The sequence below is a fragment of the Rhinichthys klamathensis genome, unplaced genomic scaffold (assembly GCF_029890125.1).
Source record: "Rhinichthys klamathensis goyatoka isolate OS25496 unplaced genomic scaffold, OSU_Roscu_1.1 h1tg000103l_1, whole genome shotgun sequence".
In the NCBI taxonomy this organism is placed as follows: Eukaryota; Metazoa; Chordata; class Actinopteri; order Cypriniformes; family Leuciscidae; genus Rhinichthys; species Rhinichthys klamathensis.
In genome coordinates, this window is record NW_026606642.1 from 4,216,194 (window position 1) to 4,233,277 (window position 17,084).

The window sequence follows — 17,084 nt, forward strand, 5'->3', positions numbered from 1 at the left end:
AGTGCGCTCGCGTGACTCTTTTTTTTTTTTTTTTTTTTTATTTTTATTTTTTTTTTTTTTTATTGGGTTTTTAACAGTAACAATTACAATCATCTTCCCATCCCATCCCCTCCCCCCTACAGCTTAAAAAAAAAAAAAAAAGAAAAAAAAAGAAAAAAGAAAAAAAAAAAGGGGGTATTTCCCAGCAGTGACAGTGAAGAAATTCAGTATTCCACGTTTGCATAGTCCACAAGTTTCTTTAAACATGAAAAGCTCGGCAGCAGTTATGAAACATATAATATGAAACATAGTCAATATGAAGAATAAAAAAAAAAGGGGATATACTCCCTAGAAGAATTGGCACATCTTCATAAAATATATAAATCACACTTTATAAAGCTACTTGTCCAGATAACAAGAATACTGATACAATAATAATACAAATAGTAAGAATAATAATATAGTGGTTTCAACTGAAACTTATAAAAAAAATATATATATATATATATATAAAAAAAAAAAAAAAAAAAAAAACAGGCATACACATTACAAAAAAATATAAAATAATAAAAAAAATATATAATAATAATAATAAATAAATAAAAAAAAAACTTAAAAATGATATAACAAGGGGAAATTGAGGCAGATTATTTCATCATTGAGGCAGATTATTCCATCTTTGAGGCAGATTATTCCATCTTAGAGGCAGGGGAGCTCTTCAAAATATCTTATAAAGGGGGACCATGTGTCTTGAAACTTACGTTTCGAACCTCGAATCATGTATTTAATCTTTTCGAGTTGAATGTGAGACATCACTTCTTTCAACCAGCTTTTATGTGTTGGAGGGTCTGCCTTTTTCCACTGAAATAATATTAAACGCCTTGCCAGTAATGTAGTGAAGGCAATAACAGAACGAATATCTTTCCTGAGTTCTATACCCTCGGGAGCAACACCAAAAATGCACATTAAGGGATCTGGGTCAATCTGGATGCCATACATATTTTTATATGATTCGAAAATCCCTCTCCAAAATTCCTCCAATCTAGGACAGAGCCAGAACATATGGGCAGTTGTGGCAGGCGATTGCGAACACCTATTGCATGCAGGGCTAACATTCGGGTAAATCTTAGCTAGTCTGGAGTTAGTGAAATGAAGCCTATGAAGAACCTTAAATTGAACTAAGCCATGCCTCGCACAGGGTGAGGAGGAGTGCACCTGATTCAAAGCACCTTCCCATTCTCCATCTGTAATTTCTCTCCTTAAATCACTTTGCCAAGCTTTGCGGATCTCATCCAAGCTCTGTGGATCTATAGATGTTATAATAGAGTATATGCTTGAAATGAGTCCTCTGCTATGCGGTTTCAGATTAAGCAATGTATCCATAGGCGAGGTAGGGGGTATTCCTGGAAATGGGGCAAAAACTTTCTTGATGAAACTCCTAATCTGCAAGAATCTAAAAAAGTGTGATCTTGGTAAGGCAAAATTACGTGCAAGCTCTTCAAAAGAGCAAAAAGTGTTATCAAAATATAAATCTCTTAGGAGCCTAATCCCCCTCTCCTCCCAGACACGAAAAGCAGAGTCCACATATGATGGTGGGAATAGACAGTTAGAGACCATAGGACCTAGAATGGAAGCTGATTGCAGACCAAAATGTCTTCTAAATTGGGCCCAAATTTTTAAAGTATGAGTCAGTACAGGATTGGCGGCGGAGATATAATTTTTCCCCACCAGGGGGAGTGAAGAGCAAATTAGTGAGCTAAGTTTGAAGTTAGCACATGATTGTTCCATTTCCACCCATAAAGGGGTATTTTGAGGATCTACACTAGATAGCCAAAAGATTATTTTTTGAACATTGCTTGCCCAATAATAAAATAAAAGATTAGGCAGCGCCATCCCTCCCTGACATTTTAATCTCTGTAAAAATGTCTTTCTAATACGAGGGGTCTTATTCCCCCACAGAAAGGAGGTGATTAGACTGTCCAGCTTAGTAAAAAAATTCTTCCTAATAAAAACAGGTATATTCGAAAATAAATACAAAAACCTTGGTAAAACAGACATTTTGATCAGGTTTGTACGACCTGCTAAAGACAGGGGCAGAGAGGACCATTTCACAAAATCATTTTTACATCGATCCAAAAGTGGACAAAAATTGGCCTTAAACAAATTATTAAACGATCTTGTGACTTGCACACCCAAGTATTTGAACCCCTCACGTACTACTCTGAACGGGATAGAGGAAGAGTCTGTACAAGAGGCCGGAGTGATCGGGAAAAACTCACTCTTACTCAAGTTAAGCTTATAGCCAGATAACTTGCCAAACTCCTTTATTAGTGAAATAATTTGAGGTATTGAGGAGGTTGGGCTTGATACATATAATAAAACGTCATCTGCATACAATGAAATTTTATGCTCTGTACCATGCCGCGTAATACCTTTAAAATTTACTGACTGACGGAGGGCCGCAGCCAAGGGTTCAATTGATAGGGCGAATAACAAGGGAGAGAGAGGACACCCTTGCCTGGTGCCTCGATGCAGAGAGAAGTATTCAGAGTATACATTGTTTGTGCGCACTGAAGCAGTCGGGGAGGTATATAACAATCTAATCCACGAGATTAAGTCTGCAGGAAAACCAAACTGTTTAAGAGTGTTAAAAAGGTATTCCCACTCTACTCTATCGAAGGCCTTTTCAGCGTCGAGGGAGATTACTGCTTCAAGTTCGCCTGGGGGAGAATTTGTGTATATTATATTATATAGTCGTCGTAGATTGTTAAATGGGTTACGGCCTCGAATAAATCCTGTTTGGTCAATCGAAATTATAGTGGGGACAATGGGTTCAAGGCGTAACGCAAGAATTTTGGATAAAATTTTAAAATCCGCATTCAGAAGAGAGATTGGTCTGTATGATTCGCAACGAGTAGGATCCTTACCCTCCTTTGGGATAAGAGAAATTGAGGCCTGCGTGAGCGTTGAGGGAAGAGTTCCTGTATTGAACGACTCATTATAAACAGCCACAAGAAGCGGGTCCAGTAAGGCTGTAAACTTCTTGTAGAATTCTATCGGGAATCCGTCAGGTCCCGGAGCTTTACTGCTCTGCATTGCCGCAATAGCCTGCGCGACTTCTGCTGCAGCTACAGGTCTGCCCAGGTCAGAGTTAAGGTCAGAATTAATAGTTGGTAAATCTATTTCTTTAAAGAAGGAATCTAAAATTGCAGAGTCATTTGGGTACTCTGAAGTGTATAGGGCAGAATAAAAATGAACAAAACTGTCATTAATATCCTTCAGATTATGTACCATGGATCCAGATGGGGCCTTAATATGAGTTATCATTTTAGAATTATTTAATTGACGAGACTGAAAAGCCAATAATTTACTGGCTTTGTCCCCAAATTCATAAAATGTATGCCGCATTTTTAACAACCTCTTCTCTTCATGTGCAGTTGACAGCAAGTTATACTCGGACTGAAGACTTATTCTTTCTTTGTATAAGCGAGGGCAGGGAGAGATGGCGTACTGTTCATCTAACCTGTTAATAGCTTCTGAAATATTTCTGAGTTTAGAGAGTTCTTGCTTTTTAGCATAAGAGGAGAAAGAGATTATTTTGCCCCGCAAATACGCTTTCAATGCCTCCCATAATACAGATCTAGATATATCATGCCTGTCATTTAGCTCCAAATACATATTTATCTCTTTAGTTAGAAAAATAATGAATTCTTCATCTGCCAAAAGCAAAGTATTTAGTCTCCAGGGTTTAAAAGAAGAATGCTGAGTTGGTAAACTAAGCACAAAAGAGGAAGGAGCATGATCAGATATAACAATGCTATGATACCTACTAGATGAGACAAGGGGCATGATACTCTTATCCACTAAGAAAAAATCAATGCGACTATACGAGTGATGAACAGGAGAGAAAAAGGAGAATGTTCTGGAGGAAGGGAAAAGAAATCTCCAGGGGTCTAATAATCCAAATTGGTCACAGAAATGTTTAATGTTTATAGCTGCCTTAGAAGGCTGTATGACTCTAGAGGAGGATCTATCCAGTGCTGTGTTCAGAACGCAGTTAAAGTCCCCACCTATAATTAAAGCATAATCATCAGCAGGTGGGATAGATGTGAAGACTTTGCTGAAAAAATTGCTATCATCAAAGTTTGGGGCATAAATGTTAACAAGGATAACTTGTCTGTCGAGTAAGCGCCCTGTGACGATAACGTAGCGACCAGAGGAGTCACTAATAACCTTTTCACTGGTGAAAGAAATGCTCTTCTTAATAAGAATAGCAGTGCCTCTGCCTTTTGCATTAAAGCTCGAATGGAATACCTGTCCTCCCCAACTCCGCCTAAGTTTAATTACATCTGAGTTAAGAATATGGGTTTCTTGTAGAAAAACAATGTCTGCGCTTAATTGTCGCAAGTGAGAAAAAATCTTGTTTCTTTTAATGACATTGTTCATGCCTTTAACGTTCCATGTTATAAAATTTACATCACATTTATTAAAGTTGGACATGTTATCAGAAAGTAGTTGTAAATGAATAAGGCAAATATAGTGAATCTGTTACAACACAACGCATGGGCACCTTGACTCCGAACAACGTATGCTGAGAAAAAGAGGAAAAAAAAAAAAAAAAAAAAAAAAAAAAAAAAAAAAAAAAAAAAGAGAAAAAAAAGAAATGAAAAGAGAAAAAAAAAAAAGAAAGAAAAAAGAAAAGAAAACCCCATTGATTCCCCTCCCGCCCCCCTCCCTCAAACAACAAACATCTGCTGGTATACTAAGAACCATAACTCACCAGCTCGTGTTCCTGCTCCTTGAAGCTAAGTTGCTATTGAAATAGCAAAAATAAGTGACATTTATATGAACAAAAGAGTGTGGATCAGTACAAACTTAAATGAGTCTCTTCGTTCTCATCACCCACTCGAGCCATACAGAACCTGCGCTCAGCGGGAACCAAGGTGGAGTCACGTAGATCTACATTATCTGCAGTGATGTGAATTCCTACTCACTCGTTGAAGGGGGGACAATCCCCCTCACAAATTCCAAAGCCCGCTGCGGAGAATCAAAAAATTGTTTCGTTCCATCAATGCTGATCCGTAGACGCGCAGGGAAAAGGAGGCCGAATTCAATTCCCGCTCCTTTAAGCTCAGCCTTTACCTGGTTAAATGCCGCTCTCCGCTTTGCAACATCGGCGCTGACATCTGGGTAGAAGTGTATTCGCGATCCTTTGTATAACACCTGTCCCCTTTCTCGTGCCAAACGAAGAATCAGTTCCCTCATCTGGTAGTGATGCATTCGCACGATGAACGGCCTGGGGGCTTGATTAGCTTTCGGCGGGGGAGCTAGAGAGCGGTGAGCCCTGTCCACCTCCGGTTTTTTGGAGAAACTCTGTTCACCGAATACTTCGGGTAACAGTGTTTCAATGAATGCAGAAGGATGAGAACCCTCGGAGCCCTCGGGGATACCGATCACACGAATATTGTTCCTCCTGGATCGATTTTCCAAGTCATCGAGTTTGGCCCTCAGTTTTTCATTATCTTTCGACAGCACTGAGCACGTAGATTCCAGGGCAGTAACGCGACCATCCACGTCGGTAAGGGATTCTTCCACATCCTTCAGTTTCTGTTCTTGCTCTAGTAATGAAGTTTTCACCGCAGAGATAGATGATTTAAGCTCTGCAAGGATCTCCACTCTGAGCGCCGCTACCTCAGATCTAATCCCGCCAAGGAGTTCTCTGATATCATCCTGGCTCGAGGCGGCCTCGTCCACACTCTGCAAATCGCCAGCAACCTCAGTAATATCGGCCGTCTTTTTAGTGTTGTTTCTCGGCATGATTCTACTGAGGATCGCGAATAGTAGTTCAAACTATGTCACCCAATAAATGTTGAATAAGTCGTTAAATAATAAGAAACGCGAGGAGCAGAAACCTTTACGACTTCTCACGCCGCCATCTTACCGCACAACTCCGCGTGACTCTTTTAAGCGTCACTCCAGCCATACCCGCCACACGATCTCTCACTGTTTACACCTATCAGACACTCCTAATGGTACATGAGAGCACACATACAGTGCAATACAGATCTTATCTACCTATTTATCATCTGATCTTATATTCGCTCTTTTTATGCGTATCGTAGTGCGCTCGCGTGGCTCTTTTAAGCGTCACTCCAGCCATACCCGCCACACGATCTCTCACTGTTTACACCTATCAGACACTCCTAATGGTACATGAGAGCACACATACAGTGCAATACAGATATTATCTACCTATTTATCGTCTGATCTTTTATTTTATTCGCTCTTTTTATGCGTATCGTAGTGCGCTCGCGTGGCTCTTTTAAACGGATACTCCACTTTTTTTGGAAATAGGCTCATTTTACAACTCCCCCAGAGTTAAACTGTTGAGTTTTACCGTTTTTGAATCCATTCAGCTGATCTCCGGTTCTGGCGGTACCAGTTTTAGCATAGCTTAGCATACATCATTGAAGTGGACAAGACCATTAGCATTTCTCAAAAAAAATGACCAAAGAGTTTTGATATTTTTCCTATTTAAAACTTGACTCTTCTGTAGTTACATCGTGCACTAAGACCGACGGAAAATGTAAAGTTGCGATTTTCTAGGCGATATGGCTAGGAACTATACTCTCATTCCTGCGTAATAAAGAAACTTCACTGCCGTACCATGAGAGCGGCAGGCGTAATGATTTGACGCAGCGCCTGAAAATAGGCCACCTTCCGTCAACACAACGGAACTATTTTCAGGCGCTGCGTCATATCATTACGCCTGCTGCTCTCATGGTACGGCAGTGAAGTTTCTTGATTATTACGCAGGAATGAGAGTATAGTTCCTAGCCATATCAGCCTAGAAAATCGCAACTTTACATTTTCCGTCGGTCTTAGTGCACGATGTAACTACAGAAGAGTCAAGTTTTAAATAGTAAAAATATCGAAACTCTTTGGTCATTTTTTTTTTTAGAAATGCTAATGGTCTTGTCCACTCCAATGATGTATGCTAAGCTATGCTAAAATTGGTACCGCCAGAACCGGAGATCGGCTGAATGGATTCAAAAACGGTAAAACTCAACAGTTTAACTCTGGGGGAGTTGTAAAATGAGCCTATTTCCAAAAAAAGTGGAGTATCCCTTTAAGCGTCGCTCCAGCCATACCCGCCACACGATCTCTCACTGTTTACACCTATCAGACACTCCTAATGGTACATGAGAGCACACATACAGTGCAATACAGATATTATCTACCTATTTATCATCTGATCTTATATTTTATTTGCTCTTTTTATGCGTATCGTAGTGCGCTCGCGTGGCTCTATTAAAGGGATACTCCACTTTTTTTGGAAATGGGCTAATTTTACAACTCCCCCAGAGTTAAACTGTTGAGTTTTACCGTTTTTGAATCCATTCAGCCGATCTCCGGTTCAGGCGGTACCACTTTTAGCATAGCTTAGCATACATCATTGGAGTGGACAAGACCATTAGCATTTCTAAAAAAAAAAAAAAAAATGACCAAAGAGTTTCGATATTTTTGCTATTTAAAACTTGACTCTTCTGTAGTTACATCGTGCACTAAGACCGACGGAAAATGTAAAGTTGCGATTTTCTAGGCTGATATGGCTAGGAACTATACTCTCATTCCTGCGTAATAATCAAGAAACTTCACTGCCGTACCATGAGTGCAGCAGGCGTAATGATATGACGCAGCGCCTGAAAATAGGCCACCTTCCGTCAACACAACAGAACTTTTTTCAGGCGCTGCCTCATATCATTACGCCTGCTGCTCTCATGGTGTTAGGTGTAAACAGTGAGAGATCGTGTGGCGGGTATGGCTGGAGCGACGCTTAAAAGAGCCACGCGAGCGCACTACGATACGCATAAAAAGAGCGAATATAAGATCAGATGATAAATAGGTAGATAAGATCTGTATTGCACTGTATGTGTGCTCTCATGTACCATTAGGAGTGTCTGATAGGTGTAAACAGTGAGAGATCGTGTGGCGGGTATGGCTGGAGCGACGCTTAAAAGAGCCACGCGAGCGCACTACGATACGCATAAAAAGAGCGAATAAAATATAAGATCAGATGATAAATAGGTAGGTAAGATCTGTATTGCACTGTATGTGTGCTCTCATGTACCATTATGAGTGTCTGATAGGTGTAAACAGTGAGAGATCGTGTGGCGGGTATGGCTGGGGCGACGCTTAAAAGAGCCACGCGAGCGCACTCCCATACGCATAAAAGGAGCGAATAAAATATAGAGGGGTTTCACCAACGTCACTTTCTGGGCGGTAACCCGGATGCGCGGCCATTATGGAGGCACTCGGATGTAAACAACAGCATGGATTGCACTGTTCATGTACTACTGAACACATTGTTACACTAATAAACCACGGAAAAAACACGTGGTAGGTGCGAAATCATATAGAGAAGGACTTGGGAAGCAGGAGAGAGCGCAACATTTTGACAAACTAAAGTTAATATGTTTTATGTGGTCACATTATGTGGTAGCTGCTAAAGATCCGAACGAGTTAGCTTCTCTAGCACGTAACATTACTGCAATTCTTCCATCTATTTATTATCCCGAAATAAGATACGTTCAGATTGTCAGTCCAAAAAAGCACATGAAATTCGTTTCAAGTTACATCCATATGTGGTTTGAAATCCTATTCAAATCACATATCAGGACATCAGCCTCAGTCTGAACGATCGGATTTCGCGTGGTATGTCTTAAAATGCAAATGTCATTTATAGGAAACATGCTGAAAGTCACTGGCGAAACAATGCTGTGTTGTTGCAAAGTGCCGGACGAGCAGAAAAGTATTATTTCTGAAACCGGCGCAGACGAGCGTGGGAAAAAAGCAGTAACGTTACATACCAGCCTCCTACAGTTCTGCCGTAGTAGTCCAGCGCGGCGGCTATACACATTTCCATGTTGTAACATTTAAAAAAGACAACATCTAACATTATATTGCAAATGCAACCCCTCCATCAACGCAAAGTCATTGCCATATTACCAAATAACATGCATGGACACACACGTCGGATCTGAACAGTTGCGATACACAGTGTGGACATCATTTTAGATCAGATTCCAATTTGATACAAAGATAATCGGATTTGGACTGACAGTGTGAATGTAGCCATAGTTTGTAGCACCTACGTCGACATTTTAGCCATAGTCAACGCTTCATTTACACCTGTCTGATGATGTACTACCTCTCTCAACCACAAACGCCTTCTTTCATCAGTTTTTTTGCACTCTTCTCTTTAACTTTTGACAGTCTATAGCACTCGACATGTTTTTTCCCGATGTGACCGATTGGTACAGACAAAAACTCGACCATTTTTCAGCAGCAATAATCAGCCAAATTTGCGAGTCCATTCAGTTCAGTGGCATTATTTACGTTCTGTGCCTCCAAAATGGCCGACTTCCGGATTGATGACGCGTCGTGAAACCCCTCTATAAGATCAGATGATAAATAGGTAGATAAGATCTGTATTGCACTGTATGTGTGCTCTCATGTACCATTAGGAGTGTCTGATAGGTGTAAACAGTGAGAGATCGTGTGGCGGGTATGGCTGGAGCGACGCTTAAAAGAGCCACGCGAGCGCACTACGAGCCTACGCATAAAAAGAGCGAATAAAATATAAGATCAGACGATTAGATAATATCTGTATTGCACTGTATGTGTGCTCTCATGTACCATTAGGAGTGTCTGATAGGTGTAAACAGTGAGAGGTCGTGTGGCGGGTATGGCTGGAGCGACGCTTAAAAGAGCCACGCGAGCGCACTCCCATACGCATAAAAAGAGCGAATAAAATTTAAGATCAGATGATAAATAGGTAGATACGATCTGTTTTACACTGTATGCATGTTCTCGTGTACCATTAGGAGTGTCTGATAGGTGTATACAGAGAGAGCGAATAAAAAAGAGATTAGACATAAATAAGATAAGTATTGCACTGCCTGTGGGTTCGTCTGGTATATTAAAACAGTGAGAGATTTTAAGGCAGGCGCATAAGTCTATGTCACGAGACTGGTGCTCATTTAAAAAAAAAGCGAGTAGCCTACAGTAGTTGTGAGTGAGGCGAAAAGCGTTTGGTTAATGGTGAATATTGACCTATAGTGCGTACCGTTCTGTCTCCCGCTGGCTTCAGGGGTTATGCGCTGCATTTGGTTTGAAAACCTATCTTACATATTGTGTAAGTTCGAGTGGCCGGCGCATATATCTGTGACTGGTCGAGTGGCAGGCGCATATATCTGTGACTGGTCGAGTGGCAGGCGCATATAACGCAGTGGCAGGCGCATAATTCCGTGGCCGGTCGAGTGGCAGCTCCCCCTGCCACGCAGAGATTTTACCCCCTCTCAAAAAGGACGTATCCCGCTGGTGCCGAAAATAGAAAGAAGAAAATGACAGAGGAGAAAAAAAGAGCAAGATAAAAGTATGTTTGCATGATTATTTACGGTTTGTTTTGTGAACAATTGACCCATTCCCATCTACGGCAAGCCCCGAGGGGAAAAATACATTGCATACAAAAAACAACGAGCGCCAGAACATCATTACCGGTATTATAGTAACAGACTTTGTTGGATTCTGTCATGTACAATCCAACAAAGTCTGTTACAATAATAATTAATTTTAAAAAAAAAAAGATTTTGAGGACAGTTACAATGAGACATAATAATAATAAGTTGAGAAATAATAATATTTTTACAGTTTTCAACAATAATTGTCATTGTTGAACCCTTGATCTTATTATGTTTCTGATTTCTCAGTTTTGTCATTATTTTAGCAAATAATCTATTTGATATGTTTTGAGACAGTTTGTTTTAAGAAGTTTCAAAGAGTTAGTAAAAGAGTAAAGTAAAAGTTAAAACTTTTTTAAGTAGGCTTTTTATTAAGAATTTATTTTGTATTAATACATAACCTCACTGTATTCATTATAATGTATCATTATTGCGTGATATTTGTGTCAATAATCGTCAAGCACAGGTGACTCTGCGTAGTGGGAGGGGGCCCCCAAATCAAATTCTGCTTAGGGCCCCCAAAAGGCTCGGGCCGGCTCTGGCTATAAGGGCTCAAGATACTGCGTATCCATAAATGTAATGCATCTAGAGCAGGCAAGTTGAGCAAAAACTCCCTTTCCACCAACTTACTGAAGTCTAAATCATAAATATTGGCCCCTCAAGTGAGCCCTGAGCTACACACACACATACACTGATGTCTAGATCATACCTACATATTGGGAACATGGTGAACACAAAGCCCTGAGATACACACACATACACTGATGTCTAGATCATACCTACATATTGGGACCATGGTGAACACAAAGCCCTGAGCTACACACACAAACACTGATGTCTAGATCATACCTACATATTGGGACCATGGGTGAACACTAAGCCCTGAGCTACACACACAAACACTGATGTCTAGATCATACCTACATATTGGGACCATGGGTGAACACTAAGCCCTGAGCTACACACACAAACACTGATGTCTAGATCATACCTACATATTGGGACTGTGGGTGAACACTAAGCCCTGAGCTACACACACAAACACTGATGTCTAGATCATACCTACATATTGGGACCATGGTGAACACTAAGCCCTGAGCTACACACACAAACACTGATGTCTAGATCATACCTACATATTGGGACCATGGGTGAACACTAAGCCCTGAGCTACACACACAAACACTGATGTCTAGATCATACCTACATATTGGGACCATGGTGAACTTAACTCATCCCAAGGCGTCATATATACAACGCTTTGCCAAAGCGTACATATCCTACGCACATGGCACCCTTGTAAATATAACTCGCACAGAGTATGGGTAGGTTTAGGTCTGGGGTAGGGTTAGGGTTAGACCACTAGGAGGCGCTTCTGCCCCATGTCTCATATTTACGCTAAAGGGTGCCATGCGCGTAGGATATGTACGCTTTGGCAAAAGCATCGTATATATGACGCCTTGGGATGAGGACGGGCTTTAAGTCATTTTACTGTATGTGTGTGGAGAAAAGTAAAGGCAAACTCACCTTAAACATCAAAGTGCATTCTAGCACTTACACCATGTCCCATTTTCAAACACTCATAAAAAGTGTTCCGTCATGGGTTTGCTCATTCTTACAATATATTCCTGTTCAGACAAATTTGATATAGTTTGATACAAACTATATCAAATGTGATACAAACTATATAGTTTTAGAGAAAAGTAAAGGCAAACTCACCCAACACATTGCAGTGTTAATAGGTGACTTGCTATTGTTCTTGACGCGATTCCAAAGAGTGTGATGTTACTCTTAAAAAACACTGATTCAGTGGAAATCAACATGGACAATCTTTGTGGTAAAATTTTCATTGATAATGTTGATGTTTTAAAGCCAAAATGTAGCAACAAGATTATAAGGAAGGTTTTTTTTTCCTGCAGCAAGATTCTTATAGTCTTTAGTTGGTGATGTCTCTTGGGTTAAAGCATGGAAAAGCATTGCCTACCAAACAAGTTTTGTGTTAATAAAAAAATTAAGGAATTGTCTTACAAAATACTTCACAGAATTGATCCTGCTAAGCAGGTTTTGGAAAAATTAAAGCTTAATATTTTATATACTTGTGAATTTTGTGCACTTGAAAAATAAATGATTTTGCATCTGTTCTTTCATCGTATATTTACTCAAGATAATTTTGGAAAGATTTAGAAACCTTTATTAATAGAAAACTGAAGAGTATGATGGAAATTTGTGTTTTTGATGTGCTTTTTATACTCAGAATGACAATTTGAAATGTAAAGAACAACATATTATACAGTTATTTGTTTTATTAGGAAAATACCATATACAAAAAAAAAAAGTGGGATATAATTTGAAATCATTTATAAAATGTGAAAAATTTGATGAACATCTTTTGGAACAAACTAAAAACAAAACAAAAAAAAGCAATGAAAACATGTTATGCTTTGAAAGCACTGGATTTTATGTAAAACTTATTTTTATTCTTTTTTTTTCTTTTTTTTTCCTGCCAGCTAATGTTAATGTGATATTGTGAATATGTAAAACCTCTTGTTCTTGTGGCATTGAATAATAAAAAAATAAAAACGTGACAAGATGCTGTCATAGCTCTGATCAATGGAGATGCCCGTACTAGTTGTCTGTATGATGGACAAGACGGGATATTTAGAGAGATAGTTGAGGTGGACTAAGACCGGATCTCTGACCATCAGAGACATCACAACTGAACATACCAAGTCCAATAATGGACTTCAAATTGTTTGGCAATGGCCTTGCAACAATTCTTAATAAGAATTAACCCCTATTTTGTGTGCTATAGTGTGCGTCTCTTACTGATTGTGAGTACCCGTTTCGATCAGTAAACAATCCTTGTTAATAATAGTATTTATTTTCATATATATATATTTATACACATGCCAATGATGAAGCATGTGTGCAGCTTAAACCCCACCCCTGATGATGACATCATTTAATGCCATTCTATTAACCATATCCTCAAACCCTTGCTACACAATATACTTAAATTTGTAGATAGGCCTAAATGATTTTGATTGACAATGCACAATTTGCTTTTTCAATGCTTTTATTAATTTGAGGAGTGTTTCAGAGAAGATATTGAAAAGAGGTTAAAGTTTAGAAGAGATTTGATTTCAGAGTAACATTTTTGTAATATTGGAAAAATGTAGTTCAATCAAAGGAACAGTGGAGCAGGATGACGTTCTCACAGGTCCTTTACACAAACATAATAAGCTTGAACAGGGAAAATCGTTCCAGGAACGGTCAGCTGTAAGGTGGAAAAATGAAATGAGTTATTCTGATCATTATATTGTTGTTAGAATCAAAAATAAATAGATCGTTCAACTTAAGGCACTTTGTGAAATCCAAATTAGTCATTTCATGTTACTGTATGATGTAAAATTGGATTGTAAATTGTAACTGAAAGTATTAAAAAATCAGGCTGTATTCTTACAGGAAAAGTTGATCTCCAAACAGTCCTCGGCACCCTGGTAATTGTCGGGAACACCAGCATTGTTAGGTTCTCCAGTCCACCAGTTGGTATACAAAAACACAGTTCCGTCACTCCACAACCACTGTCCTTCCTAAAGAGTGAAGAGAGTGAATACAAGAGTGCACTACTGTTGTCAGACTTCAGGAAAAAGCGAATAAAGTTCAGATTAAGTCAAAGCATCTTCATTAGAAACTTTGCCTTTACTGTTTAAGAAATTGTAGTTTAGACAAACGAATAGGTCTCTTTAGGACACAATTGAACTCACTTGTACAGCATCATGAGCACCAATCCAAGTACGTGTGGAAGGAGAAGGCAACAGACTCAGCAGGAATTTATTTTCCAGTTTATTACGCACAGATGCGAGATTCGCACCAAGACTTTGACAGTTTCTCTAAAGAGACAGATTTTTTTTATTGTCAATACAAAATAAAATAAAAATTACCATAAAGCAAAGGTGACAACATTTTAGACATTTGCAAACAAAGTTTGCTCTGATTGATTATTATGTTTTCTGTACTTATCACTGAAAAAAATGACTTGTAGGATTTATTTGATAAAATCCTCATTTTAAGTAAATACTGCTCTGTACAACATGTTTTACATGTTATGTATTACATGTTATTATCAAGTAAAATCTACTTCCTATTGGACTTAAAATTAGTTTGACATTTAATTGACACTTAACAATTAATTGAAGTAATTAAGTAAACATTACTAAATGATATTTCATTTATTTAATTTCACAAATAGAATTAAGTAACATCTGCTTAACTAACTTAACTTTAACAAAATTATTTTTTTCCCAAGACAATATAACACTGAATTAAACCACACGTTTAAAGTGTATGCTGTACTTAGAAACATCTTAATAAATAATACAATATATTGAATAGATTACATACTGTATCTATATAATAAAAGTAATATGGCACCTGAACACCTCAATACTTGGTACACAATACACAATTACTTTAACATTCGATAGATTGTTTTTGAGTGATTGTGTCATTTTGAGTAAAATTACTCCAGATGTCACAAAATGGCCAGTTACTAAACCTAACAACAAAAGCGATGATAAAACTGTGTAAATACAACGTGGAAACAGTGAAAAAGCAGCCTTATTAATTATTCATGCCCCAGTGCATAATGGGAACAAGTAGGCTATTATAAAAGTTGAGTAGGTTTTACTTAATTTTATATATTTGATATTTACGATTTAATTTCTACACACTTGAATTGAGTACTAATGTATAAATTACTTTGTTTTTTAAATTCTTGCCTGAACTAACTTTTCCTTGTAGAATTTACATTAGTTTTTTTTTTTTTTTTTTTAGTATTTACTTCACCACAGAATCATATTTATCAGTTTAAATGAATCATTTGACAATGCACTTATTGTGTACATACATGACTTTACATCTGTCTTTTAGATTAACCCTTGTGCATTGTTCAAATTCACTACCCTTTCGTTATGTTCGTGGCTGAAAACAGCCACTACTTTAAACTGCTGTAAAAATGTATCAGATAAATATTTTTTTCTATTTTTTTTACATAAATCTATTAATCAACCTCAGTCCTGATCAAAACTACTAAATGTTTAACAAAAAAATCTGGATTTTAACTCTTTAATTGCCAAATTCATAAATGATGTCACTGATTTGGGGGAAAAAACACACAAAATGACTTATATTCAATATAAAATGTGATTGTGGACTGGATTTTTTTTTACCTTTTATCACAGTCTTGGACATGTCAAAGATTAGAAACAATGTTGGTTTTGATGAATTTTTATTTTTTGCGCAGCATCAGATTTTAACTTTTTCTCCCTCATTTACTGTTCGTGGCTGTTTTTGCCCCATTGACTTCCATTATAACCACATTTATTGATTGCAAAGCCATGACACCAAATAATCATGCATTTTTGATTGTTGGTGGTTTTCCCTGTTGGGAAGAGGTAAAATTTGTAATTTTTACTGTGGATAACCAGGTGGCACCATTAACCCTTTAGATAGGCCTGTGCAAAAAAAGCTTAGTTTCTGGCTTTTACATGGAGTTATATGGAGTATAATAGCATTATAAAGTGTGTGTGTGTGTGTGTGTGTGTGTGTGTGTGTGTGTGTGTGTGTGTGTGTGTGAGAGAGAGAGAGTGAGAGAGAGAGTGAGAGAGAGAGAGAGAGAGAGAGAGAGAGAGAGAGAGAGAGAGAGAGAGAGAGAGAGAGAGAGAGAGAGAGAGAGAGAGAGAGAGAGAGAGAGAGAGAGAGAGTGTGAGAACTCACCTTGATGCATCTGAGAAAATCAAAATATGCACCTCAGCTCTCAGAACTACATGGAGTAAACAAAAACAACGTAGCCTAAGTGTATTTATGCATCTGCTGCCTTTTGATGGTGAGGAATGCAGACTAAACAAAAACAAAGCAAGTGGATATAAACACTTGTCATTTGATGGTGAGAAGAGCAGCAAGCAACATGTGAAAGGGCTTGACTTGTAGTGAAGTTTTAGAGATGGTTATTCAGCCTGACCCCTCCAGCGATCTGCAGGAGGTATTGTCTTCTCCCTCTGACACCACAGACTCAGGAGAGTCAGATCCTGGTTTGGATGTGGGACCCTCATCATCCTCTCTAGCTTCCACTGAAGGCGAGGAGGATTCGGAGGATCCTGGATCGCTCATAATTGAAGCGACGCGCTCATTTTTTCCAGGCGCAGTATGTTTGTACTTCGCGGTTGTCTATGACAACTATTGACAACAAACCCACCGTAAGCTGTCACGAGACTATCTATGGTAGCCCATAAGGGATATATAAAAAAAACATTTAAAACGCGGCACACGCAACGACGGGCCGCACTAACATTAAAATTTAATGTCAAGTAGGGGGCCACAAAATATCACCCCGCGGGCCGCAAATGGCCCGCGGGCCGCGAGTTTGAGACCACTGGTTTAATGTGAATAATTACCATTGAGTATTATACAAATTTAGTATCATATTTCGAAGTGTCTCAGAGTAAATATTTTAAATAATGTTGTAGCCTACTCTTGAATGTGAATACGTGTGATCAAAATTATTGAGTTCATGTATGCATG

General features: G+C 38.6%; 1 protein-coding gene across 1 annotated transcript; it reads right to left on the reverse strand.

Moving 5' to 3' along the window:
• Positions 1 to 5,942: 5,942 nt before the first annotated feature.
• On the reverse strand, positions 5,943 to 16,673 carry LOC130087020 (ladderlectin-like). The gene is made up of 6 exons (XM_056253222.1): positions 16,525 to 16,673; positions 16,281 to 16,290; positions 14,270 to 14,395; positions 13,966 to 14,095; positions 13,721 to 13,779; positions 5,943 to 6,005 (listed from the first exon to the last, which is right to left on the reverse strand). Exons 1-6 carry the CDS (start codon positions 16,671 to 16,673, stop codon positions 5,943 to 5,945), a joined length of 537 nt encoding a protein of 178 aa, XP_056109197.1.
• Positions 16,674 to 17,084: the final 411 nt, after the last annotated feature.

Coding starts and splice junctions, on each gene's coding strand:
- LOC130087020 (XM_056253222.1), bottom strand. CDS start 16,673: ATGAGCGATCCAGGATCCTCCGAATCCTCCTCGCCTTCAGTGGAAGCT. Junction 14,096..14,269: donor GTGCTCATGATGCTGTACAA/GTGAGTTCAATT, acceptor TTCACTCTTTAG/GAAGGACAGTGGTTGTGGAG. Junction 6,006..13,720: donor TATGTTTGTGTAAAGGACCT/GTGAGAACGTCA, acceptor ATGTACCATTAG/GAGTGTCTGATAGGTGTAAA.